This window comes from Sorex araneus, chromosome 3 (assembly GCF_027595985.1).
Source record: "Sorex araneus isolate mSorAra2 chromosome 3, mSorAra2.pri, whole genome shotgun sequence".
NCBI classification, from domain to species: Eukaryota; Metazoa; Chordata; class Mammalia; order Eulipotyphla; family Soricidae; genus Sorex; species Sorex araneus.
Genome location: NC_073304.1, coordinates 98716446 through 98743263, shown reverse-complemented (window position 1 = coordinate 98743263; position 26818 = coordinate 98716446). Strand labels below are relative to the sequence as shown.

General features: G+C 56.3%; 1 protein-coding gene across 2 annotated transcripts; it reads left to right on the top strand.

Moving 5' to 3' along the window:
* Nucleotides 1-1066: 1066 nt before the first annotated feature.
* SCAMP5 (secretory carrier membrane protein 5) lies at nt 1067-25177 on the top strand. Of its 2 annotated transcripts, XM_055131112.1 has the most exons (8): nt 1141-1205; nt 13207-13268; nt 15502-15554; nt 16923-17051; nt 21155-21311; nt 21957-22058; nt 22635-22752; nt 22973-25177. In XM_055131112.1, the coding sequence occupies exons 3-8, from the start codon at nt 15548-15550 to the stop codon at nt 23165-23167; spliced, it is 708 nt and encodes a 235-aa protein (XP_054987087.1). In that variant the 5' UTR covers nt 1141-1205; nt 13207-13268; nt 15502-15547; the 3' UTR covers nt 23168-25177. The 2 variants fall into 2 exon arrangements, with proteins under 2 accessions (XP_054987086.1, XP_054987087.1); XM_055131111.1 differs by lacking the exon at nt 13207-13268 and having other exon boundaries at nt 1067-1205.
* Nucleotides 25178-26818: the final 1641 nt, after the last annotated feature.

Here is a 26818-nt window from a genome sequence, read left to right as displayed (position 1 = left end):
ATTGGAGATGCTCAGGATTTACTCTGGGCTCTGAAACTCAGGATCACTTACTCCTTAAGGTGTTCGGGGGACCAGGTGCCATGCTGGGGACTGAACTAGGTTGCCTGAGTGTAAGACAAGCACCGTAAAACCCTTGTGCTATCTCTCCTGCTCTGTTACTTTTTTTTTTAAATTTCTTTTTTGGGTCACACCTGGCAATGCACAGGGGTTACTCCTGGCTCTGCACTTAGGAATTAGTCTTGGCCATGTTGGGGGAAAACATGGGATGCTAGGGATTGAATCCGTGTCGGCTGATGCAATGCAAACACTCTACCCGTTGTACTATCGCTCCAGCCCCTCTGTGTCACTTTTTTTAAAAAAAATGTGTTTTGGGCCACAGTTGGAGATGCTTAGGAGTTACTCTTGACTTTTCACGCAGGAATTACCCCTGGTGGTGCTTGGGGAGACCATACGGAATAACAAGGATCAAACCTGGGTTGGCCTTGTGCAAGGAAGGCATCCTATCCACTGTCCTATTGTTCTGGCCCTCTGAGTCACATTTTTAAGCCTGACTTTTTATTTGTGGGCTACCTGCAGTTTTACTCCTGGCTCTGTGCTCAGGGATCCTGGAGATTGCACCTGGAGGGGTCCGGGCCTGCTGCGTGCAAGGCAAGAGCCTTGGTCGTGTGCTATATCTCTTTGGATCTGTGTCGCTTTAGGCTGGTGGAGCCGAAGGATCTTTTTCATCAGTCATTATTAGCTCTGCAGCCCTTGAGGCTCCTCGCTCCTTCCGGGAAGCCCCTAGTGGCCCGCACAGGTCATTCGCCCCAGTTTACAGACTTGGAAGCTGAGGGTCTAGCTGCTGGTCACTGGCTCCCTCCCAGTGCTGGGTCTCCTCCTTCAAGTCCCCGCCGAGGTCTTGTCCCCGCGTGCGCCCGGACCCACCGCCGGGACGGGGCCCGGGGATCTAGCACCTCGGACAGCAGCTCCGGCGGGGGCGAGCGGGCCTCCAGGCTCGGGAGTCTCGCGAGAGCGGCTGCTGCAGGCCCGGCCGGGCGCGCTGGGCGGCGGGCGGGCGCGCGCGGGGCGGGCGGAGGCGCGCGGGCCGGGCCGGGCGCGCGCGCGTGCACGCAGCCCCGGAGCGCTCGGCCGCGGGCTCGGCGCCGCATCGGCCGGTGCAGCGCAGCGCGGCGCGGTGCCTCCGGGCCGGCGAGCTCCAGCAGCCAGTGAGTGGGGGTCCCGCGGGGCGGGCAGGGGGAGCTGGGCGCAGGGCCGGAGCGGGGTCGCGGGGGGCAGCGGGCAGGCCCAGGTGCGGGGGCGCTGGGCAGGCGAGGTGACCTTACCTGCTCGGGGCCGGGGATGCGCTCCCGGGGGCGCCCCGCAAACGCCCTTCCCAGCCCGCAGCCAGCCCCAGCCCCGGCCCCGGCCCCGGCCCCCGGGTCTCGATGACGTCAGAGCCTTGATTCCCGAGCCGGGCCTCGGGCGCCCCCACCCCCACCCCCAGCCCCACCTGGCATCCCCTGGAAACGGGCCTCCTTCTCCCGAGGCTGGCGCGCGCGGCCCGGGCTCGGGGTCGCTGGGGCCACCCCTGGGTGTTTGCTCCTGGGAGGCGCCTGCAGGTGGACACGGCCGCCCGACCTTTGGCTGGCCGGGCTGCGCCGCCTCCGGGAGGCGGGGGAGGGGCGCCCCGACCCGAGCCCCCATCCTCCGCGCTGCTTGGGGGGCGCCGGATGGTCTTCGTGCGGTCGCTGGCTGCATCAGTCACGAGGATGGGGGTGAGGCGCTAGGGGGGGTTGGGGGCTCCTCCCGGTACCTGCCCCGGGAGTTGCTCCACTGGACTTTCGGGGAGCCCAGCGGAGACTCGCACTGAGAATTCATCCTCTCAGGCGGTTCAAACCGGTAAGGCCCCAGCTTGGGGCTGGGGAGAGATCTGAGAGCGCTTGGCCGGCCTTCCTAGAGACATTGGAGAGGGAGGCAGACGTGAGGCTGGGAGACTTCCTGGAGGAGGTGAGGTTTGGGTGGGTGGAGAGGCGGAGAGGGCGGGCCAGGGGAGTGGTCTGGGCAGAGGTCGGTAGTGGGGAATTACGCAGGAGGCGTCCCCTCCCCAGAGCCCGGCCCTGTACTGCCCTTATTGAGAACTCTGACAGTCTGTTTTTGGGGGGTGGGCGGGGGGTGGGGTGGAAACCTGGCAGTGCGCAGGTTCAGTCCTTCTGAATTTAGGGCTCACTCCTGGCGGAGCACTGAGGATATAGACAGTGCCCAGCATCTATTCAGGTCAGGAGAGACTTTTTTTGCAGGGGTATGACTGGTAGAGATTTTTGGGGGACTACACAAGTCTTGTCTTATTTTTGTTGTGTTTTTTTTTTTGGGGGGGGGTTGGGGGTGCAGATGGGCCATACCCAGAAGTGCTCAGGGCTTATTCCTGCTCTGCACTCAGGGATCATTCTGGCCGGGTTCTGGGACCACAGGGGATGCTGCACATCCAGCCTGGGTCAGCCACTTGCAAGGCAAGTGCCCGATGCACTGTGCTATTCCTCTGGCCCCTCCACATATCTTGTTTTTTTTTTTTTTTTTTTTTTTGCTTTTTGGGTCACACCTGGCGATGCACAGGGGTTACTCCTGGTTCTACACTCAGGAATTACTCCTGGCGGTGCTCAGGGGACCATATGGGATGCTGGGATTCGAACCCGGGTCGGCCGCGTGCAAGGCAAACGCCCTACCCGCTGTGCTATCGCTCCAGCCCCCCCTCCACATATCTTGTTACGATTGAATTGGGACTTCCTAGGCTCCCTAGGAGCAAGCTGGGAGTGGACGTCCTGGAGAGTGGACTTGGGTTTAGCCAGGATGCCATGGAGAGTTAATGGGGTCGGGAAGGGGAGCTCCGGCCTGGGGCTCAGCAGCCGGTGGTTGGACCCTGGCAGACCGGACAGCTCCAAACGAATTGGTTCCTCTCCCTGGGCGTTTCTTTGCCAGCTCTTTTCTCTAGGGATGAAGTAATAGGCCTAAGTACTGACCTCCCTTGAGGGCTGCCGGCTCAGCTTGAGAGCGACCTTCCTTCCACGCAGTCCTCCCCTTCCTCTCTGCCCTGCTTCCTTCTGCCTGTGCCCTCTGACTCGTCCAGCTATGTTTCCTCCTCTGTGGTGGCTGCAACTTTGGATTTCCAGGAGGGACTGGGGCTCCCTCGGGGAACAGCAGGGGACAGCAGCTTGGGGCTTGGACTGGCTGGGGGTGCCTGAGGCTCCTCGCCTGCTCCGGGGAAGACACAGGTCTGGGGGAGAGGGTGGCTTCATGGTGCTCTGGAGAAGCGGAGCAGAGCAAGGGTGCCTCATGCGGGGCGTGGGTGCAGGGCCAGAGGTCTGGAAAGAGTTGTGGGAAGTGAGAAAGCAGTAACTCTCATTCAGGGCACGGTGGGCAAGGGGGCCCTCACGTGTGGTGGGTGTCAGCGGGTGTGTCTGGTGGCGAGAAGCAAATGGAATTGGGCAGGAGGTTTGTAGCCAGCTCCTGGCCCTGAAGGCCGTGCACAGGGGCCACTGGCCATGCCGTCAGGCGGCCAGTGCCACTGTGGCTGTTTAATGAGGATGAGTCATAGTCTGGGACTTTGGGGCTGGGGTAGGGGAGTAAAAGGAAGTGAAGTCAGAGGATGCGTCTTTCCTAGTACGGGGGCTCTGCAGGCTGGCATGGGCTGTCCAGGGAGGAGAATGGGAATATATGCAAGGGGTCCTGGAACCAGAGCCCAGACCAGTTCTCTCTGCTCCGCATCCTGCTCTCCTTAGGGAGCCGACTACCCCTCAGTTTTGCTGGAAGAAACGGCTTCCTCAGTTCAGGAGCAGCTGCTGCCTTAGAGCTGCCTAAGGAGTTGCTTCCTTGCTCCTGTATTGGTGGGGAATGACGGACAGACCTTGTAGCTTCCTCCACCAACCCCCAGCTTACAAAAGACTTTCACTTGGGGCTGGAGCGATAGCACAGTGGGAAGGGCGTTTGCCTTGCACACGGCCAACCTGGGTTCGATTCCCAGCATCCCATAAGGTCCCCTGAGCACCACCAGGAGTAATTCCTGAGTGCAGAGCCAGGAATAACGCCTGTGCATCGCCGGGTGTGACCCAAAAAGAAAAGAAAAAAAAGAAAAGCAAGTTGCTATTCTCCTATTTTGGTGTTCAAGAATTTTGGTTTTGTGGGCCAGAGCAATTTTACAGTGGGTAGGGCGTTTACCTTGCACACAGCTGACCCAGGTATGGTCCTCTGAGCACCACCAGGAGTGATTCCTGCATGCAGAGCCAGGAGTCACCCCTGAGCACTGCCGAGTATGACCCATAAAGCCAAAAAAAAAAAAATAAGAATTTTGGTTTTCAGAGGTCAGACACTGTTCTTTTCCTCCCTCTGTCTCCATCTCTTTCTCCTTTCTATTTCTCTCTTTCTGTACCTGTCTTTCTTTCTCTCTGTCTCTCTTTCTCTCAGTGTCTGTCGGTCTGTCTCAAACATCCATAATGAAACAACTAATGCTGAAATGAAGCCCGGAGAGCCGGAGACAGTACCGTGGGCAGGGCGCTTGCCTTGCACACAGCCAACTCAGGTTGGATCCCAGCATCCCTTATGGTTCCCTGAGCCCCACCAAGAGTGACTCCTGAGTGCAGAGCCAGGAGTAAGCCCTAGGCACAGCCAGATGTGCCCCTGCCATCCCCCCCCCCCCAAAGTCTGAGGAGCCTGGAGCCTCAGACTGGCCTAGTTTGGCTGACTTGCTTGTAGACAGGCGAGCGAGCGGCCTTGCCCCATGCTGGCCTGGGCTCTGCCCCTCCCTCTGCTCACACTGGGCGGCCCTTGTCTCTGTGACCCTGGGCACACGTGTGGGAGACCACCAGGACCACTGCTGCCGAGGCTGGAGCCGGGGTCACCTCCTCCTCGAGGCTTCTCCTCTCTAGTCATCCCCACCCTCGCCCTGCTCCCCTTGGGGGTCCCTGTGCCAGAGCTCCTTCCTCAGGGGGCCCGGCCTCCTGCGCTTTCCCAGACACTCCGAATCTTGCCTGGACATGTGGCACCTCTGAAGCCCGTGCCCCGCTGTATCCTCACAGTGCAGGCCCATTTCACCTGCTTGGGGACAGTTCTCTGTTCCTCTGGCACCTCTTCCTGCTGGACTCTCTGATCTAGGGTTTTAGTCATTCCCTGACCCTTTTTTGAAGGACCATGCTGCAGTTTGGGGGGGATGTGTAGGCTACCCCCAGCAGTCTGGGAGCTACTCCTAGCAGTGCTTGGGGCATTCCTGGCTATGCTGGAAATCAAACCCGGGCTCCCACCTGCAGAGTTCGTGGCTGGGTCCTCAGTGACCACCTGTCCTGCATGTCCTGCCCCCAGCCCAGCTCCCAGCTCTGGATTTCACCCCCAGAATGCGGATGTTCCAAGGGCCCCCCCCCCCCGTGCACCCCACAGTTTGTTTCTGCTTCTCTGCTCCTCTTATTTTATGTTTTTGTTTTGGGTCACACCGGGGGATGCTCAGGGATCACTCCTGGCAGTGCTCAGGGACCATATGAGATGTTGGGCATCGAACTTGGGTCGGCCGCGTTCAAGGCAACGCCCTCCCCGCTGTGCTCTTCACTGTGCCCCCCTTCACCCCTTTAGCACTGGGGTCTCCTCCTGTCAGGTGACCATGCCTCTTCCTTCAGCTCCCTGCTTCCTGGGGACAGTATCCCAAACTGGACCAAAACTCTGGACAGGCCGCTGAGGCGGTCTGTGGCAGGAGGGAAGGCCCAGCTGTGCCTCCTGCTTCTCAGTGCCAGCAAAGGGACGCCCTGAGGCCTGGACGCTCTCCGTGGACTTCGGCCCCACCTGTCTCGCAGAGACCAGAGTTCACCCGCTGGTTCCCCGCCCCCTGTCTTCAGTCCTGCCACGGTTTTCCTCCGGACTTTCCGCTCATTTAATAACTATGCTCCTGGATTCGAAATATGCTGGAGTTTCAGATTGGAAAATCCTTTCCAGTCCTATGATCTCTAGCTGCTGTCAGATTTTCTTGTTTGTGTTTTTATTTGGGGGCCACACCTGGCAGGGCTCAGGGCTTACTCTGGGCTCTGAGTTCAGGGATCACTCCTGGAGGAGTTCGGGGTTCATAAGTGGTGCCAGAATCAAACCCGGGTTGACTGTGTCCAAGGCCAGTGCCCTATCTTCTGTATTTCTGTATAATTGAACAATAACTGTATAATCCAAATAATATATATTTGGTCTTAATATGTCACAGTTAAAGATTTTTATCTTTAATTAGTTTTTCTCCAAACATTAGGAAAAAATGTTTTTTTCCTATTGATTTTCAGAGTATATTCAGCAGTGATCAGGGCTTACTCCAGGTTCGGGACTCAGGAATCCCTCCTGGTGGGTTCGGGGGACCATATGAGATACCAGGGGTCAAACCTGGGTTGTTTGTGTGCAAGGCAAAGGCCCTACCAGCTGTGCTTCACTCTCTCCCACATGTATGGTTTTGTCAGAGAAGGTTTGTATGTAACTTTTTATTTAAAAAAAAAAAGGTGTCTCCTGTCTACAGTGGGTAGGGTTCTTGCCTTGCACATAGCCGACCCAGGCCAACCCAGGTTCAATCCCTGGCACCCCACGCCCGCCATGAGTGATCCCCAAGCACAGAGCCTTGTGTCAGTCCTGAGCACGGCTGAGTTGGCTCAAAAAACAAAATAAAAACTAAATACTGAGGGCCAGGGTGATGCTGCAAAGGGTTCGTTCATGTGCTGTGTATGCGGGAGGCTCCATAAGGACACAAGCACAGCCGGGAACAGCCCCGTGAGTGTGGAGCCAGCAATTAACTCTGAGCATCTCCATGTATGGCCTAAAAAAAACAAACAAAGCAAAACAAACAAACAAACAAAAACCCCTGGTACTTTATGTTGCGCTACCAAGAGATACAATATATTAATCCTTTGGGGTTTTACTGTTGTATATGCGTGTTACAATTTTCGCCAAGGGCCGAAGATGGATACAGTATAGCCGGTGAGGTGCTTTCCTGCAGGTGGGCCGATTGGATCTCTGGCACCGTGTATGGTCTCCGGGACTCTGCCAGGAGTGATCCCTGAGTGCAGAGCCAGCCCTGAACACAGCCAGGTGTGGCCCAAAAACCAACAGAAAAAAATTTTTCCACCAAGTAGTTTGAAAGACTCTTTATGCTGGCCTTGGTTTTCTTCGTCTGCCTCCTTGCACGGTCTCTGGCCCTCCCCCACGCCTTGCAGCTGTGACCTCCCAAGGGCAGAGCTGTGGGTACCACACCTCACTGCCCCGGTTCACCAGTCACTAAACAGATTGTGATAACCTGGATTATTGACATGAAACATGTTCAGGGAACTCTTTGCTGCTGAGTGGAAAAAAACAGCTTATAAAGCCGCTGGATAAAGAGTCCCCATGTTTGTCACACATGCAAACTTATATAAACTTTGAGCAAACAGCAGGGGCTGGGGAGTTAGTACAGCAGGGATGGTTGGTAGACCCGGGTGTGATCCCTGGGACCCCATATAGTCCCCAGAGCCTTCCAGGAATGATCTCAGAGCACAGAGCCAGGAGTAAGCCCTGAGCACTGCCAGGTGTGGCCCCCGAAACAAAAACAAACACAAAAAGCATCAGTTCTGTGGTTGTACTGCTATGGCGACCCTTCTGGCTGAGGACATTGTCTCTCTTGAAAACCCCTAATAAAATGCTTTGATTTCCCCCCACATACACACACACACAAATAAGAACCTTGAGATTATAGTTTTGTTTTGTGTTCTTTTTTTTCTTTTTCTTTTTGGGTCCCACCTGGCAATACTCAGGGCTTACTCCTGGCTCTGCACTCAGGAATTACTCCTGGTGGTGCTTTGGGGACCATATGGGATTCTTGGGATCGAACCTGGGTCAGCCACCTGCAAGACAAATGCCCTACCTGCTGTGCTATCGCTCAGGCCCCCGTTTTGTGTTCTTTTGTATTGTTGTTTTATTGTATTGTTTGTGGGCCACACCTTGGCAGAGCCACTTTGGGCAGTGGCCTGGGGACCACCTGGGGGGACCACCTGGCATGGGGTGGGGAATTAAACTCGGGTTCCTGCGTACACTCAACCTCCTAAACCAGCTTCCCAGCCCCAAGATTCTTTTAGTAAGGATAGGGTTTTTCAGGGGCCTGAGCTACAGTTCAGTGGGTAGGGTGTTTGCCTTGCACAAAACTGACTGGGGTTCGATCCCTGGCATCACATATGGTCCCCTGAACACCGCCAATAGTTATTCCTGACTGCAGAGCCAGGAGTAACTCCCGAGCACCACCGGGTATGGCCCAAGAACAAGCATACAAACAAACAAAAAATTAGGGTTTTTCAATGACTTCAAGACCCTGAGGATAAATAAGGCCCTAATTTCACTCTTGTCCTTCAGGGCCTGGAGGACCTTGTTTTCTTCCACCTTTTGGTCCTGTTTTGCCTTTTCTTTCCACTCACAGCTTTGTCCGAATCTATTTTGTTTGTTTGTTTTTATGTTTTTGGACCACACTCATCGGTGCTCAGGAGTTACTCCTGGCTGTTCTCAGAAATCACTCCTGGAGCTTTGGGGGGACGTGCAGGATGCTGGGGATCAAACCTGGTTGAGGCTGTGTGCAGGGCAAGCGCCCTCCCCGCTGGACCACCACTCTGGCCCATCCTTGTTCTCTTTCTGGTTCTTAAGTGGATGCTGCTAGTTGTTTCTGACCTTCACATCTGCTCCCTCTGCGAACCATTTGTTCTAGCCTTTGGCTGGGTTGGCGGGGGGAGGTTAGCTCAGATGTCTCTCCCTCCAGGATGTCCCCCTGGCTTCATCAGGACCTCCCCGGGAGGTGCCGCTTGTTTTCACTGCCTTTCTACTTGCGCCCTCAGAGCGTCTCTGAGGCGGTGCCGGCCTTGCCAGCTGACTTCGCTGGCTTTTCTGCTCCCGCCTCCTCCCTCTCAACTCCAGCCTGTCTCCTGGCTGCCAGCGAAAATCGAAGCAGATACTGGAGCTTCAGTTCTGCAGCATGCCCTGCCTCCACAGGGCCGCCCACACTGCCTTGCGAGGCCCACCCTGTCCCCAGGACCCCCAGAATCTGCTTTTCTTCCCTAGGCAGCTTTCACCCTGGGCTGGTTTTTTGTCTTATTTTGTTTTGTTTTTGAGCCACACCTGGCTGTGTTCAGGGACTACTCCCAGCACAGTGCTCTGGGTGCCGGGGATGAAGCCTGGGGCTCACACACATGGCATGGCGCACCGGCCCTTTGACCCCTCTCCCTGGCCCTGCATCGCTGCCACCACTAGCCTGTTTCTGTCCAGAGCGAAGACTCCACAGCCCAGCCGCAGCCCAGCCGCCCCTCGGCCCCCAGGCCCCACCTCGGTCGGTGGCTGTCTGCCTTTTCTGAGCGCTGACTCCGTCTGCGGCTGCGCTGCCGGTCCCATCAGCCGGCTCTGGGCGCGGCCCGGCCAGCCCTACCCCTCCAGGAGTGCAGGTCCTCCTGCGTCCCACGTGACTTGCTGCTCTGTGCAGTGAGCGTGTTTCTGCCCGGTGTATTCCCTGCCTGCCCTTTCCTGGCATCTGTCACACTTGGCCACGCTCCTGGTTTTCTTCCTGTCTTATTAGTTGCGCCTTCATTTTCCTTGCTGACTTTTTCTTCTTGTTTGTTGTTTTATGGGCCACGCAAGGTGGTGGCACAGGTGGGGCTGCCGCTGGCTCCGTGCCTGGGAGTCATTTCTGGTGGTGGTGCGAGTGGACCCCAGGCCTCCAGCATGCAAAGCATGTGCTCCGCTGATGCTCTCGCCATTTTCTTTTATTTATTTATTTGCTTTTTGGGTCACACCCAGCGACGCTCAGGGGTCACTCTTGGCTCTACACTCAGGAATTATCCCTGGCCGTGCTCAGGGGACCATATGGGATGCTGGGAATCGAACCTGGGTCGGCCGAGTGCAAGGCAAACGCCCTACCCACTGTGCTATCACTCCAGCCCCTGCTCTCGCCATTTTCTTTAATTTCCGCCCCCCCCCCCCAGTTATGGGACCATACCTGGTAATACTGAGGGGTTACTTCTGGCTCTGCACTCAGGACTTACTCCTGGTGGTGCTCAGAGGACTGTATGGGATGCCGGGGTTCGAACCCGGGTTGGCCATGTGAAAGGCAAATACCCACTATAATGTCTCTCTGGCCTCCTCTCCAGCCTCCTCTCCAGCCTCCATATTTTTTCATTTTTAACAAGCAGGTTTTATCATTTTAAACATATTTTAGCACATTTTTAACATTGACATGATTCAAAATTTTTAAAAAAAATTCTACATTTAATTAATTAATTAATTAATTAATTTTTTTTGGGGTCACACCCGGTGATGCTCAGGGTTTACTCCTGGCTCATGCACTCAGGAATCACTCCTGGCTGTGCTCAGGGGACCATATGGGATGCTGGGAATCGAACCCGAGTCGGCTGCGTGCAAGGCAAACTCCCTACCTGCTGTCCTATCACTCCAGCCCCTACATTTAATTAGTTTTAAGATGAATATTTTGATATTCCTGAAAACATTTCAGTGTGTCTTTAAAATGTTGGCATCTTACAAATAGAAACTGGCAATTTTCTTCTTTCTTTGGTAAATAAAATAATGATCTGTTTTAAAATTGTTGATGTCTTGGAGCTAGAGCGACAGTACAGCGAGTAGGACATTTGGTTTGCTCAGTGCTGACCCAGGATCAATCCTCCTCATCGCGTATGACCCCCGAGTCCCACCAGGAGCGATCCCTGAGCACACAGCCAGGAGTCTGCCCTGAACACTGCCTAGTGTGACCCACCCCCCAAAAAAACCAAAAATAAAATTAGTGATGTCTTGGATTACATGGCATAGCTACTGAGTGAAAATTCTGTTCTGCTCAGCCCCTCTGTCCCTTGAAGGGGCCACACTTCTTTTTTTCTTTACAGTTTAAACCCTGTAAAAATTCCTTGTTTCTGTGTCACCATATGCAAATACATATGAATATCTCCATATTTTTGTTCTGAAAAAATTCTTTTTTTTTTTTTTTGGATCACACCCAGCAGTGCTCAGGGGTTACTCCTGACTCTGCACTCAGGACTCGCTCCTGGCTGGTGCTCTAGGAACCGTAAGGGATGCCGGGGATGGAACCTGGCTTGGCCTTGTGCGAGGCCACCACTCTACCCTCTGTTCTGTTGTTCTAGCCCAATTCTTTCTTTCTTTTTTTTTTCCTTTTTTGCTTTTTGGGTCACTCCTGCTCTGCACTCAGGAATTACTTCTGGCGGTGCTCGGGGGACCATATGGGATGCTGGGAATCGAACCCGGGTTGGCTGCATGCAAGGCAAATGCCCTACCCGCTGTGCTATCGCTCCAGCCCCTAGCCCAATTCTTTCTAACTAAACTATTTGCTTGCCAGTGTGATTAAGAAAATATTAACATACAAGGTTTAATCTGTACCACATGTTAGTTATCTCTTATATAGGGGTTGAATGGCTCTGTGGTGAGATAGAACAATCTTCACACACTTTCTTCTAAGGAAATCTGTTTTGAATCATCTTTAGCGAATTATTCATAGCAAACAATATAAAATAAATTATTTAGAGCCTTTGATTGTGACAGGCTTGAGTGGTGGTTAGGAAAATTGGAGATAATGGTGGTGGGAAGGTGCAATGGTTGTGGGATTAGTGTTGGCATATTGAACGTAACAAATCATCATGTATGACTTTATAAAATTAAATAGTTAAAAACTATTTGCTTCACCAAAGAAAAATAAAGAGTGGAAGAAAGGAAGGAGGGAGGGAGGGAAGAAGGGAAGGACGCAAGGAAGGAAGGAAGGAAGGCAGGCAAGCAAGCTTAGCTATTTTGTTTGGGGCGGGGCTTTTTGGGTCACACCAGTGATGCTCAGGGATTACTCCTGACTCTCCACTCAGGAATTACTCCTGGCAGTGCTCAGGGGACAATATAGGATGCTGGGGATCGAACCTTGGTCAGCTGCGTGCAGGCAAATGCTGTACCCATTGTACTATGGCTCTGGCCCCAAGGGAAGCTATCTATTTCATATTTACTATGAAGGATTTTTTGGGGGGTGTGAGGCTCACATGGAAGTGCTCAGGGGCTACTCCAGGCTCAGTGCTCAGGGTCACACTGGCAGTGCTCTGAGACCATATGTAGTGCTAGGGATCGAACCTGAGCCTCCCATGTGAGAGCAAGCGCTCTGTCCACTGAGCCATCTCTCCAGCCCTGAAATTTTAGTCTTTTGGTGTTTGGGCCACACCTGGTGGTGCTCAATACTCACTCCTGGCCCTCTACTCAGGGATCACCCCCCAGCCCCGTGGTGTACAGGGGACCACATGGGGGCCGGGAATTAGACCCAAGTCTCACTATTTTATTGTTCCAGCCCCCTACTGTGTTATGACATTACCACCAGCCTTGGGAAATTTCCCATAGTCTGGGATTGATCCGATTGGCTCTTCCTTGCTAATGTTCCAATGAGCTCGAGCTGATTGTTGTCCTTCTCTGTGTGTGTCACATAGGACATCGTTTCCTCCCATCCTCAGCTATGCTGTTCGGTCCCTGGCATTAGAGATGGGCCCTAGGGACCGGAGCAGTAGCACAGCGGGGAGGGCATTTACCTTGCACGCAGCCGGCCCAGGCTCGATCCCTGGCATCCCATATGGTCCCTGAGCACTGCCAGGAGGAATTCCTGAGTGCAGAGCCAGGAGTAACCCCCAAGCATCGCCCAGTGTGACCCAAAAAGCCAAAAAAAAAAGGGGGAAGAAAAGGTGGAGCCCTCTCGCTGGAGCGGTACCTTTCCCCTCAGGATTGCTGAGGGGTCTGCGAGGATGTCCTCAGGCTGTGGCTCTGCTTCTCACCAGCCGCCTCTCACCCTGTGGTTTCACAGCAACGACGACGTCCCTTTAGGTCAGTTCTTGCCCAGGGGTTGCCAAATGGTGATTTAAAAACCAACGATTCCCTTTACATCTCTAGGCCGTTTCCTTTCCCTCCTCCCTTTGTGATTCACTGTGGCCTCAGGCCTTCTTTCCCTGCGGCGTATTTTAATTTTTAATTTTTTCCCATGCAATGTGTTTTAATCCATTGCTGATGTCACTCATAGTTTCCTCCTTGCTGGGGCGGTCACTCCTTGGGACAGCATTGCCTTGTATGTGTGAGGTTCTGGGCTTGATCCCTGCATGGCAGGGAAAGAAAAGAAAAGAGGTCATGTTTTTCTCCTGATCATATTTTTCTCCAGCTTTCTCCATTTATTTTTTTTTTTAGATTTTTGGGCCACACCTAGCAGTGCTCGGAGGACCATATGGGATGCCAAGGCTTGAACCCAGGTGGGCTGTGTGCAAGGCAAGCTCCTTCCCCCTGGCACTATCACTCGGGCTCCTATTCATTTTTTGGAGTTGTGTGATTTGAGTGATACCTGGTAGTTCTGGGACTGCTCCTGTTTGTGCTCGAGGCTCAGGGGACCACATGGTGCTAGGGTTTGAACTAGGTTTGGCCGTATGCACAGTAAGCACCTTAATCCTGGTACAATTGCTGGCCTATATCTCCTCTCTCTCCCTCTCTCCCTCTCCCTCCCTCTCTCTCTCTCTCTCTCTCTCTCTCTCTCTCTCTCTCTCTCTCTCTCTCTCTCTCTCTCCTCTCTCTCTCTCTCTCTCTCTCTCCCCCCGCCCCCATCCTTCCTCCTCGTCCTCCGTCCTCCTCTTCCTTCTTCTCTCTTCCCCCCCATATTTTGGGGCGGGGGTGGCCATACCCAGTGATTCTCAGGATTTTCTCCTGGCTCTGCATTCAGGAATTACCCCTGGCGGTGCTCAGGGGACCATATGGGATGCTGGGATTCAAACCCAGGTCGACCGCGTGCAAGGCAAACGCCCTACCCGCTGTGCTATTGCTCCAGGTCCGTCCCTATGCAGCCCCACCGACTCTTTTCTTCTTTCTCCTTCCTTCCTTCCTTCCTTCCTTCCTTCCTTCCTTCCTTCCTTCCTTCCTTCCTTCCTTCCTTCCTTCCTTCCTTCCTTCCTCCTTCCCTTCCCTTCCCTTCCCTTCCCTTCCCTTCCCTTCCCTTCCCTTCCCTTCCCTTCCCTTCCCTTCCCTTCCCTTCCCTTCCCTTCCCTTCCCTTCCCTTTTTTTCTCTTTTTGGGCCACACCCAGCAGTGCTCAGGGGTTACTCCTGGCTCTCTCAGGAATCACTCTTGGCGGTGCTCTGGGTACCATATAGGATGCCCGAGATTGAACCTGGGTCAGCTGCCTGCAAGGCCATGCCCTCCCCACTGTACTACCTCTCCGGCCCCCCCCATCTTCACTTTGTTAACATTGAGTAGCCAGGTCCAGCCCCATGAAGACACCCCTGCCCCATGAAGACACCCCTGCCCGCACTGGCAGCACCCCTATGAGTCCACACCCTGCGCCAGTACCTGCACTGCAGTGCACCTGCTAACACATACCCATTCTTGCCAGCTGCTCTGCCTCCATCCTAAGAGAACAGAGTCCGGTCATCAGGTTCCCTGTTCTTCCCTCTGTGGGTTCTCAGCTTGCTGAGAGTTGGTGTCACTTGTTGTTGTTTCTCAGTTTTAGAGTTTGCTTTGCTTTGGGGTAAGTTTTGGAGCGTTGGAGGACATATTTGTACAAAATTATGTAAAAGCTTCCAGACAAGTCTCAGGATTCAGCCGAGCCCTGTCATTTTGTAGGTGTCTCTGCTTCACTCGTACTGTGCATGTCCTTTTACAAAAATTAGCCCGTTTGGGGCCAGCGCAGTAGTACAGCAGGTACTTGCACGCGGCTGACCTGGGTCAATCCCCGGCACCCCATATGGTCCCCTGAGCAGTTCCAGGAATAATTCCTGAGTGCAGAGCCAGGAATAACCCCTGAGAGCATCTCCAGTTGTGACCCCAAAAGCTCAAAACAAAACAAAAAATCAGCCCGTTTAGGAGCTGGAGCTAGTACATCAGGTAGAGCGTTTCCCTGGCAACAGCCAAACTGGGTTTGATTCCTGGCACCCCATATGGTCCCCTGAGCCCCAGAAGTAATACTTTCTGAGTAAGCCCTGAGCACCTCTAGGTGTGGCCCAAAATTTTTTTTAAAAGAGAAAGAAGGAAAGGTGGAGTGTGACCACAATGGTGAAACTTTCAAAGAATTGTCGGTGTTGCTGGGAAAAAGCAGTGTGATGAGGGGTCGGAGAGATAGTGCAGTGGGTATGGCGCTTGCTTCACAGGCAGCTGAGCTGGGTTCGATCCCAGGCACCCCATCTGGTCCCTGAGCTCTGCCAGGAGGGATCCCTGAGTGCCGAGCAAAAAGACAAAACAAAAACAAAAAACAAACCAAGAAAAACTAAGGTACATGGAGATATGGTAGATTTTGTGCCCTGTCATCACAGCAAGTGGGCAGGCCTGGAGGGCTCCCTGGTGGTGGGGGGCTGTGTCAGGTGGGCGTCCTCTCCCGGGGCTCTTCCTGCTTGGGCAGTGGGAGTCCCATCTTGCAGGTTGCTGCCGGCCACGCTGGGGATGAGAACGGGTTGGTTGGCCGAGCAGCAATTCTCACCCACCTTTGGCTTCTCTTTCCTTCCAGTTGAGGACAAAGAGGTGTGAGCCCCCCCGGGCCAGCTGGTGCCACCATGGCGGGTAAGGCGAAGGCGGGCCGTGTGGGAACGGGATGAGAGCGAGTGCAGAGTGGCGTCCTTGTCCCTGGTCCCCCCTTAGTGTTTGGAGGTCAGGCGCCTCTGACTCTTGGTGCCCGGGTTTTCCCTGTCTGTCTCCGGAGCACACTGGCTGGGCCCAGGAGAGGATCCTTGGGCCTGGGCACCTGCTTTACATGTGCTGCATCCTGTGGGCTCCACAGAGCACCAGTTGTCCGCCCCCCCCCCAAACACAGTGACACTAGTCTCTGCCAAACCTCTGAGCTTGGGGACCGGGCATCCAGCCTCCCCACATCCTGGTGGCATCTGGCTCTCTCCCTGCCTCCACCGGCATCATTGCTTCCTAATAAATTCACTTTTTGTGGTTGCTTGGGCCACACCAGGCGGTGCTCAGGGCTTCCACCTGGCCTTGCACTCAGGGGTCACTCCTGGTGGGCCTTGGGTGACCCTGTGTGGTGCTGAGGATCAAACACCCCAAAACCATCTCAGAATATTAGGGAGCGGCCCTACCCACTGTCCTGTCTCTCCAGCCCCAGGTCCCTAATATTCTAGGATTAAAAAAAAAAAAGTCCTTTTTTTGGGTGGGGGAAGCATGCCTAGCAATGCTCAGGGGCTACTCTGACTCTGCACTCAGGAGTCACTCTTGGAGAGCTTGGGGGACCATATGGGATGCCGGGGATTAAACCCGGGCCAGCCACATGCAAGGCAGACTCCCTCCCTGCTGTCCTGTCTCTCCAGCCCCAACTCCTTAATGTTCTGAGATATATATTTTCTGGGGGGTGGGGTGTTGACCCACACCTTGTGGTGGTCGGGGGTTGCCCCCAGCCCTGTGCTTGGTGACCGTGTGGTGCCAGCTGTCAGCTGGGGTCCTCACCATGCAAGGCCAGCACGTCGCCCCTGGACTGCCTCTGGCCCCACGTTCTGAGAGGTATAATTCTGGGTTCTGAGCTGTCCAGTTTTCACAGGCTCCTGTCCAGAATGCCAGAGCTAGAGGGACCTCCAGGGACCATTAGCCTAGCAGGTGCCCTGGGGTGGGGGGCTGGGTAGACTGAAACCTGGAGAAGGGTCCGGGGAAGACTGGTGAGCCTGTGATTTGGAGGAGAGGCCGGAAGCCAGAGCTTCTGCTCATCCCCCCACAACCCCACGCCCCCCCTACCCCCCCGGAATAGGCCCCAGCGGAGGAGCGGGCTCGCCCCAGGGGAGCATTTGTTTTAGTTTTGTCCAGATGTTCCTTTGGGAACCTCCCCCCAGGCCCCTGGAAGTCGGGTCTGGCTGGGGGGTGCGGCTCCGGCTGGGGGAGGCGGCTCCTTTGGGAGACACTTGAAGGTGATGGGTGCTGTGTGCCTCCCCGCAGAGAAAGTGAACAACTTCCCCCCGCTGCCCAAGTTCATCCCTCTGAAGCCGTGTTTTTACCAAGACTTCGAGGCCGACATCCCTCCACAGCACCTCAGCATGACCAAGCGTCTGTACTACCTCTGGATGCGTGAGTGCGGGGGGCAGGGGCGGGGCTGGCACGCAGGCTGCTCTGCTTAGGCCCCCCCTTGCCGCATGCGATAGCCCCCACCCCGCTCTGTCCCAGCTCCACGCCGGCTCCTCTCTCGGCCCAGCCCCCTTGCTGGGCCTCAGTTTCCCCCTGCTGCCCGCCTACTCCTCTGCTGCTGGCTTCCCTCCCCTCGTCTCCCACTCTGTGCATCTGCCCGGGTCTGTCAGCAGCGTCTGCCTCTCTGCCTCCCTCCCCGCTCCAGGGAACTGCTGGGCACGGCTCGACGGAACCCTTTCCTCAGAGCCTCATTTTTTCTGGCTTTCTCTAAAAAACGGCTCAGAGAGAAGCACATTCAGCCAGGGCTGGGGAGCGACACGGGCCAAGCCGGGCTGGTCCTTCCATCGGGATGAGGAGGACGTTGGTGCTCACGGAGCCATGAGGTCCCAGCCCTCCAGGGGGGGCGTTCTCATGCTTTTGGATCCTGAGGGCAGTGTTTGAAAGGCACCCGTTTCTGATACTCTCTGGCAGTTGGGTGGGGAAGGGGCTTGGCTGTGCCCGTAGCTAGCCAGAGGATTTTTTTTTTTTTTTTTTTTGCTTTTTGGGTCACACCCGGCAATGCACAGGGGTTACTCCTGGCTCATGCACTCAGGAATTACCCTTGGCAGTGCTCAGGGGACCATATGGGATGCTGGGATTTGAACCCGGGTTGGCCGTGTGCAAGGCAAATGCCCTACCTGCTGTGCTATCACTCCAGCTCCTAGCCAGAGGATTCTTAGACTTGTGTAGGGCGCAGGCTGTCTGCTGCGTGCTGGGTCTTTCCCACAGGCGGCCTAGACACTCATCGTGTGATCCCAGCTGGGGTTCCCCTTGCCCACAGCCGGGCCTGCCCTTAGCTGCTTTGCACGGCCCAGAAGGGTTGCAGAACGCTGACCCAGCAGTGAGGTCTGCAGAGAAACTGTCCGGGGGTCCCCACACCTGCAGGGTGTGCGAGAATTCCACTCGCTCCTGTCTGCACACAGAGAGCGTCAGGGCCATAGGGCAGGGCTCGGCTCTGCTGGGACCACCCCTCACTTCCTGCGCTGCTCACCAACCAGCTGCAGGTCAGCGGGTGCCAGGGCACCCTGACACCTGCCTCGGCTTCGATTTATTGACCAGAATAGCCCCCAGACTCAGAAGACCCGCTTCCCACCACATCACTGAGTCACTTATTTATTTTCATTTTGGGGCCACACCCAGTGGTGCTCAGAGATTTCTCCTGGCTTTGAGCTCAGAGATCACCCCTGGTGGGGCTCAGGGGTCCTCATGTGGGCCCGGGGATTGAACCTGGGTCTGCCACACACACAGCAAGCACCTGACTGGCTATGTTACCACTCCAGCCCCTATTTTGATCACCTGAAGGATCAAATATCTTACTTCCTACAAATCATGGTTTTACACAGGCAGACTCTGCTTTGAGTACCGCTGTGGCCCTCGGGTGGGGAAGGGACTTTTCCAGGTTACACAAGAATAGAAGGGACGGGGCAGCCTGGGGGGGCTGCAGATGACAGGGAGCAAATAAGGAAGTTGCTGCTGCAGCTTCTGTGTTTTCTAGCCGCTGCGATGTAGAGGAAGGGGTGAGGGTGTGGGGAGTGCGATCAGAACACGAGCACGCGGCGACCCCTCCTGCCCCTGAAGGACCTGCCCCCTGAGATGTTCGGGCCATGTGCAGGGCCTGGGGAGGGGCTGCCGTGGATGCACCTGGCACCCTCCATGTGTCTTTCCCGGCGACATGCAGCCAGCTCCCATTCAGACGGGAGTGATGTCTCTGCTCCTGAGTGGGTCTGAGGACGCGCCAGGGAGGGAGGAAGAACGTGGGTGAAGTGAATCATAGGTCTGAGCCAGAGTAAGGCAGGTGGGCGGAGATCACAGCTGGGGGCCGCAGGAGGGTGGAGCGGGATGTGGGTTCCGGTTCCCAGGAAGGCATCGGGCAGCAGCACCAGGGGTGCCATGTCAGGGGGGCTACAGAGCAGGCTGGGAACCATCCCTGACATGGGGACCAGCGGGAGGTAGGACGGCACTGGCCTTGCACATAGCCAATCCGGGTTCCATGCCTGGTGCTGTGTGTGATCCCTGAGCACAGGGCCAGGAGGGAGCCCTGAGCATCTCCAGGGTGGCCCCCACAGGACAGTCACCATCAGTAAGGACACCCCGGTTTTCTGAGAGGTTGGGGCACAGTGAGCAGGGGTGGAGACCGTCCAGCTGGGACACCCAGGAAGACGGCCCCACCTGAGAAGGGGCCCCAAGACGAGGCGACTCAGTCACAGGGTGAAGAGGTCAGACTCAGCAGTACTCGGCCCGACCCTGGGCTCTGGAAACTGTCCCCGAGAAGATCTCGTCAGAGCGGATTTAAGAGCTGTAAATACCCGCTAAGTCCCCCGGGCACCTGTCCACCGTGGCACTGCCAGGAACATGTGCAGACTCGAGATGCTCTAGCGTTCGTTCAGAGGCAGGATCTGCGAGGCCCGGCTGTTCGCGGCTGGGGGAAACCCGCCTTCCTGGGGTTCCACCGCTCCTTGGACTCAGCCTCATGCCCTGGGGCAGGAGCCACTGCGTGTGCGTTGGCACCTGCCGCAGGTCGAGTGTCTTTGAGGTCTCTTCTGTGATTCAGTGATACTGTGATTCTGCGGTGTAGCTGGACTGTTGGGGTGTAGCCTGGTCCTGCTCTGGGGAGCTTCTAGTCTGGTTGATTTGTTCTTGGGCAGTGCAAGTCTGTAGGAGATCAGAGGGTTGGCAGGCGAATGAAATGACAGCAGTGAAGGAGGGCTTCTTGGAGGAGGTGGCAGGCTCATTGTATCAGAGCAGGTTTCACTGATGACGGAGGTCCCTCTCACTGCTGCTGGCTCCATTGATGTGCAGGGTGGATGGGGCTTTGTGTTGAAGAGATGCTGCCACAAGATCTTTTACTTTCTCCTTTTTGTGGCCCTGCCTTGCAAGAGAAAATGAAAGATGAGCTTTTTTTTTTTTTTTTTTTTTTTTTGAGGCGGGGGTCACACCCGGCGATGGTCAGCCGTTAATCCTGGCTCTGCGCTCAGGAATTACTCCTAGCGGTGCTCAAGGGACCATATGGGATGCTGGGAATCGAACCTGGGTCAGCCGTGTACAAGGCAAATGCCCTACCCGCTGTACTATCGCTCCAGCCCCTGAAATCATATGTTTTTTTTCTTTTTGGGTTATACCTGATGATGCACAGGGGTTACTCCTGGCTCATTCACTCAGGAATTACTCTTGGCAGTGCTTGGGGGACCATATGGGATGCTGGGAATCAAACCCAGTTTGGCCACGTGCAAGGCAAGCGCCCTACCCACTGTGCTATCACTCTGGCCCCCCAAAGATGGGTTTCTGGTGCTTAGATTGGGTGATTGTTGTGGGTCTGGAGGGCCTGGGGCTGAGGTCATCCTCCTGGAGATGTGGAGGCCTCCAGAGGGATGAAGGGGGGCATGTAGTGCTGGGGTTGGACCCGGGCCTCCTGCATGGAGTGCCGTGCTCCAACTCCCCGAGTCATCTCCCCAGCCCATAGGTCATTTTTATTTTTATTGATTTACTGGATTTTTGAGCCACACCCAGTGGTGCTTAGGGGCTATTCCTGTCCCTGCTCTCTGGAATTGCTCCTGGCAGGCTTGCGAGACCCTATGGAATGCTGGGCATTGAACCCTGGTCGGCCAGAGGCGAGGCCAATGCCCTCCCTGCTTCCCGTCGCTTTGACCCCCACTCAGGTCATTTTATAAGAAGAAAGCATTTCTGCCTCGGGGCTCTCGGGCCCTTCTACGCCGCTTGCTGTGCGGGGGGGCAGGGGGGGGTCCGGGACCGAGCTGAGGGTTCCTTAGACGCTCAGAACTGGGAGAGGGGCGGGGTGGGGCTGAGCTTCCTCCCAGCTTTCTTTCTTACCGTCTTTACTTCTCTGTGTGTATGTTCCTGTGTGTCTCCGTGTGTCTGTGTGTGTTGGCCCCTGTGGGTCGTGGCTGTGGATCTCTGGGCGTCTGCTTGTCTGTGCCGTCTGCATGTGGGACGCGTGCTGCCGGGTGTGTGTGCGCACCCGCCGTGTGTGTGGGTTCCTGGGGCTGCAGTGAACAGCGTCACGCTGGCTGTGAACCTGGTGGGCTGCCTCGCGTGGCTGATCGGAGGCGGGGGAGCCACCAACTTTGGCCTCGCCTTTCTCTGGCTCATCCTCTTCACACCCTGCTCCTACGTCTGCTGGTTTCGGCCCATTTACAAGGCCTTCAAGTAAGTGACTGCCACAGACCGCAGTCCCACGTCCCGTCTCTCTGCCCATCCCCCCACCCCCGTCTCTTCTCTTTATCTTTTCTCACTCCCCCAATTCTCTTCCCCTTGTTTACGCCCCAGATGTGGGGAGAAGGCAGAGGTAACACAGAACTTGTTTTCCTTCTGACTTGGTCCGTGTGGATCATCTCTGTAGGAGCACGTGGACCCAGCACGAGACACAGTGCCCATGAGATCTTCGGTGTTGTGCCAAAGGGACCGCCCATCCCAACTGGCGCTGCCATGCTGCCCCGGGTTCAGATGGGAAATTTATTTTTTGTGTGCCAATGGGGCTCCTGTTCCCGTTTCGAAGGCTATGATGTGTCCCGGTGCCTGAGGACTGCCCACCATGGGCCATCTGCTCTGGGGGGGAGGGGTCTGTCCATCACTCATGGGGGGGGGGTCTGTGCCTTGTAATGCTGCACACATATGGAGTGTCAACACGTGGAGCCTGGCCGTGGCAATGGGTGAGCACTGGCCTTGTGTGGGCTCCTAATGAAGGCCTTGACATACCTTCTGTCCTTGTATGCCCTTTCCCCGGGCGGCTGGGGTGAGGGCAGGGCGGCCTGGCCCTTCCCCCGGTAACAGCAGCTGGCTCTCGCCCCGCAGGACCGACAGCTCCTTCAGTTTCATGGCGTTCTTCTTCACATTCATGGCTCAGATGGTCATCAGCATCATCCAGGCTGTGGGCATCCCAGGCTGGGGGGTCTGGTAAGAGTCCACAGCGTTGGGGCTCACCAGGGTGGGCCGGGACGACTCCCGGGCTCTGACCTTTGCTCACCGATGTCCTGGCTCGGGGGAGGCTCCTTGAGTTATTGGATGGGGAAGAGGAGGCAGGACCTTGCAGCCAGATGGTTCTCAACCTCTGGCCTGTGCAGGGGGAAAAAGATTGAAAATTGGGACTGGCGCAATAGCACAGCGGGTAAAGCGCCTGTCTCGTACTCGGCGGGCCTGGCTTCCATTCCTGGCATCCCATAGAGTCCCCCGAGCCCACCAGGAGTGATTCCTGAGTGTAGAGCACTGCTGGGTGTAGCCCCCCAAAACACAAAATAAAATAAAACAGCAGGGACTGGGGCACGTGCAGGACCCTGGGGGGGCCCAAAGGAGGGACCTGACCCCTGAGGAGGCGTCTCCTGCGCCCAGCATCAGGGTTTGCCACATGCCCTTTGGGTGCCACAGAAGATGACCCCTTTGTATCCAGTGAGGGATGACCCTCCCTGCTGACAGTGGGGGGCTGCTGGGGGCCCCGCCCCACGCAGGGTGGCCTACAGCTGCGTCTTCTTCCAGCGGCTGGATCGCCACCATCTCCTTCTTCGGCACGAACGTCGGCTCGGCCGTGGTGATGCTCATCCCCACCGTCATGTTCACGGTCGTGGCCGTCTTCTCCTTCATTGCCCTCAGCATGGTACGTGTGAGCGGCCAGAGCAAGCGGGCCGCCGGGAGAAGGGGCGTGATCGGCAAGAGCCCCTCCTTGGTGACAGGAGGAGCGGAGGTCTTCTGGGGCGGGGGGTGGGAGGGGTGGGGGGGCGGTGCTTGGCTCCGAGGGCATGAGTGGACAGAGGCTGACCGCTGGGCGGCCCCTCCCTCCCTCTGAGGCGCTCCTTCTCTTGTTCCTCCTCCCGCAGGTCCACAAGTTCTACCGGGGCAGTGGGGGCAGTTTCAGCAAAGCGCAGGAGGAGTGGACCACGGGGGCGTGGAAGAACCCGCACGTGCAGCAGGCGGCCCAGAACGCGGCCATGGGCGCGGCCCAGGGGGCCATGAGCCAGCCGCAGACGCAGTACTCTGCCACCCCCAACTACACTTACTCCAACGAGATGTGAGCTGGCCGCGCCCGCCAGGAGGCCGGGCCGGGCACCGAGGGCCGGTGGGGGGCTCCGGCCACATCCTCTCTTGTGACCAAGCAGGGTTCCCCTTTCCTTCCTCTCCTCCCCCCACTTTGTACAAAGAATCAGAGTTCTATATATATATGTACATATATACGTATACGTCTCTCCCCGTGGCCCGCCCCCTGGGGTCTGCTCTCTGCACCCCGGGAGCGGTGAGCTTCTCGGGAGCAGGCCAGGGCGGGAGTAGCTGTGTGTGTGTGTCCTCTTGTGAACTTGCGTGCCGTGACGGTCTCTGCTGTGGTGCTAGATGTACGTTTAGAACTAAGCCAGCCCTTCCCCCTCCTCCGGGCTGCCAGCGTGGGGCTCGGCCGGCCCAGGGGCCCCTCGTGGGGCCGGGACCGGAGTACAGAGCCTGGCCCCCTCGTCCGAGCTACAAATCCTTCCTGGAGGGGTCTTCCCGGGAAGAGACGGTGTGGTGGGAAGGGGGGTACGGGGGCTAGGCATGGGATGGCGTCTTGTCCGGCTGAGCTGGGTCTCCTGCCCGCCCCACCCCCCTTTCCTCTCCCCTCCCCCCGGGACCTCTTCTCTTGCCTAGGTGTCAGCGCGCGTGCTTCCTCTCTCCCCACCGACACCCCCCTTGTGACTTTTCCTAGTTCCCCCCAAGCCGAGTAGTCTCAGCCATCTCTCCTCCGGAGACAGCCTTTTCCCAGGCCAAGGCAGCAGTCAGGTGCTCAGCCAGCCTGGAGTACAGGAAGCGGAGGCAGAGGGGCTGGTGGTGCCACGCTCCCCGGGTACGGACTCTTCGGGAAGGGGAATGCAGGGTTTGCTCCTTGGCTCGCCGGCTTGGCCTCTGGGGGCAGCCTCCTCTCCCTGCTCTGCTTCCACCCCCTCCCCGAGGCCCCTTGCATCCCTCCACGTGCTTCCAGCTGTTGTGACCCAACACCCCGATGCTGCTGTTTGGTGTTTTTCAGGTGGCACGAGAGCAGAGCTCACTGCAGCCCCGGGCTGAGGTCTGGCTGACCCCGCCCCTGGGTTGGCTCTAGCATCTCTGGGTGGCCCTTGGCTTCCTGGGAGCTGTAGGATTCCGGTTGGGTCATTCAAAGGGATGCGCTGGGAGGGCTGGGCCTGGAGGGGCCATCAGAGGGAGGCAGGACCCTGCAGGAGGGACTTCCCCACCCCATCTGGGTGGCTCTGAGCACAACAGTCTTCTCTAGTCCCCTAGCTCCACACAGGAGGGGCCGGTGGGGGCGAGGACACCCAGCTTTTGCTCTTTCCCATTCAAGCTAACTTTTGCTTCCCTCCACCTGCTGGACTTGGTTCCTGGCCCGTCCTCACCCTGGCAGTACACCCCACCCCCGCCCAGCAGCCTCATTAACTCCCAGGACAGTGACTCCAGGCCAGTGGGGCTGTTCCAGTCCAAATACCGTGAGGGTGTTGCCGGAAGAGGCCCTGGACCTGGAAAGAGCCCCTCGGTCTAGGCGCTTTCTCCCCTACCTTCTCCCTTACCCCACCCCAACCTTCTGGCTCCCTTAGTCTCCTGTAGCTTCGAGAGGCCCGTGGTCCGACTGCCAGCCCAGGATCCAAGACCTGCTGGGTCGCACACCCCTTCGGCTCCCTGTCCCGGCGGCGCCCTGACTCGGCCCATGGGAAGGCCTGATACTGTGGCGTGCGGCCCAGCCCACCCAGGCCCTGGGGTGCTGCATCTCCAGGCAACTATGCACTTTCCTGGAAAGGAGCCAGTGTGAGAAGTGGACGCTGGGCATGCAGGCGTCTCTGCCTGACAGTCTGCTGTGGGAGACGGGGTGGGGGAAGGTGCAGGTCGGTTCTGGGAATCTCCAGGTCTGTGGCCAGCCAGGGAGCTGGTTCGGCATTCTGCTGGCACCCGCGGTCTCTCCTCGTTTCTGAGATGCTGACTGTCCTCCAGCTGGCAGTGGACGTGCCCGAGCCGGTGTGTCTGTCTGTGGTAACTCAGTGAACCATAATAAAGGGGAACATTATCCTGTGTCTCTCTCGGTGTTGTGGATGTTCCTGGGCTGTGGGTGTGGAGGTGGGGAGGGGGTGCCATGGCTCCGTGTGTTTCCACTGGGGTGGCCTTGCACAGGCAGACAGTGGTTATGGGGCGGAAGGGGAAGTCTGCCTGGGTAGGTGGAGCCCACTCAGCTCTCCCAGATGGAGACCTGCAGTTCTGTGAGCAGCCTAGAGGATCAGGATGGTCCTGGGGCACCTGCAGCTTGAAGAATGCAGCCAGGGGACCCCACCATCCTGTCTCACGCATGGCTGGTGCCGTCTTCCACATGGAGGGCTGTTCTGCTATTGTCCCAGCCTCAGATGATCCTATAGCAACTCTGAGCCGGCTTCCTTGTCCTACTTGTTCAGCTCCTTTGCTTCCTCAAAGAAGACCTCATTCAGTAACTTTCTGTCCCCACTTGTCCTACAAGCAGGGGTGTCTCTGGTACAGCCATCTGCTGTGCACTTACAACACAGAAACGCTGGAGCTGGAGAAATGGTGCAGTGGATAAGGCGCTTGCCTTGCCTTGAACATACTCACTCAGGTTCTTTTCCTTGGCTCTGCACTTGATCCCTACCAAGTTCTGCCAGGAGTGATTCCCTGAGTGCAGAACCACAGGAATAAGCACACACGTGCGCGCGCGCGCGCGCGCGCGCGCACACACACACACACACACACACACACGCGCGCGCGCGCGCGCGCGCGCGCGCACGCAAAAATTAAATTAGGGACTGGAGTGATAGTACAGCAGTCAGAGCACTTGTCTTGCATGCTGCTGACTCCAGTTCTATCCCTGGCATCTCGTCTGATCCCCCCTGAGCTCTGTCAGGAGTGATCCCTGAAAGCAGAGCCAGTAATAAGTTCTGAGCACTGTTGAGTGATGCTTGCTTAAAATCTAAAAGACTAACAAGACCCCCATTAACAATACATCTCTGTAAATGTTCCACTGTAAGTGCCCACTGACGAACTGTGTGTGTAGGTGGACGGATGGGCGTGGAGGGGAGGAGGAGTGGAGATGGTGGTGGTGGTGGTGGTAGATATAAATTCTGATCTGGGGCTAGAGCGATAGTACAGAGGGTAGGGTGTTTGCCTTGTACGTGTCTGGGTTTGTCTCCAGCATCCCATATGGTCCCCTGAGTGCAGAGCCAGGAGCAACCCCTGAACACCGCTGGTGTGAGACCCGCTTCCTCAAAAGAAAAAAGAAGTTCTGATCAAGAGGCCAGTCTCAGGAGAGGGAGCAGCAGAAACACCAAGGAGCAGGGTTCCTCACCAGTTGGGATGGGAGATGCATGCCGAAAGTAGGTAATGGACCAAACATGATGACCTCTCAGTGTCTGTGTTGCGAGCTATAATGCCCAAAAGTAAAGAGAGAGTATGGGGAATATTGTCTGCCATAGAGGCAGGAAGAGGGTGGGAAATGGGGGGCTATACCGGGGATATTGATGGTGGGGAATGTGCACTGGTGGAGGGATGGGTGTTTGATCATTGTGAGATTATAACGCAAACATGAAAGCTTGTAACTATCTCACGGTGATTCAATAAAATTTAAAAAATTAAAAATAATAATAATAATAATAAACTATTTGAAGCACAAAAATAATGTATGTGTTATTAAAATAACATTATTATTTAAAAAA

Excerpts from the sequence above, each read along its gene's own strand:
- SCAMP5 (XM_055131111.1), top strand. Across the intron at positions 21,312-21,956 it reads CCCATTTACAAGGCCTTCAA|GACCGACAGCTCCTTCAGTT; the intron begins GTAAGTGACTGC and ends CTCGCCCCGCAG. Across the intron at positions 22,753-22,972 it reads CCTTCATTGCCCTCAGCATG|GTCCACAAGTTCTACCGGGG; the intron begins GTACGTGTGAGC and ends CTCCTCCCGCAG.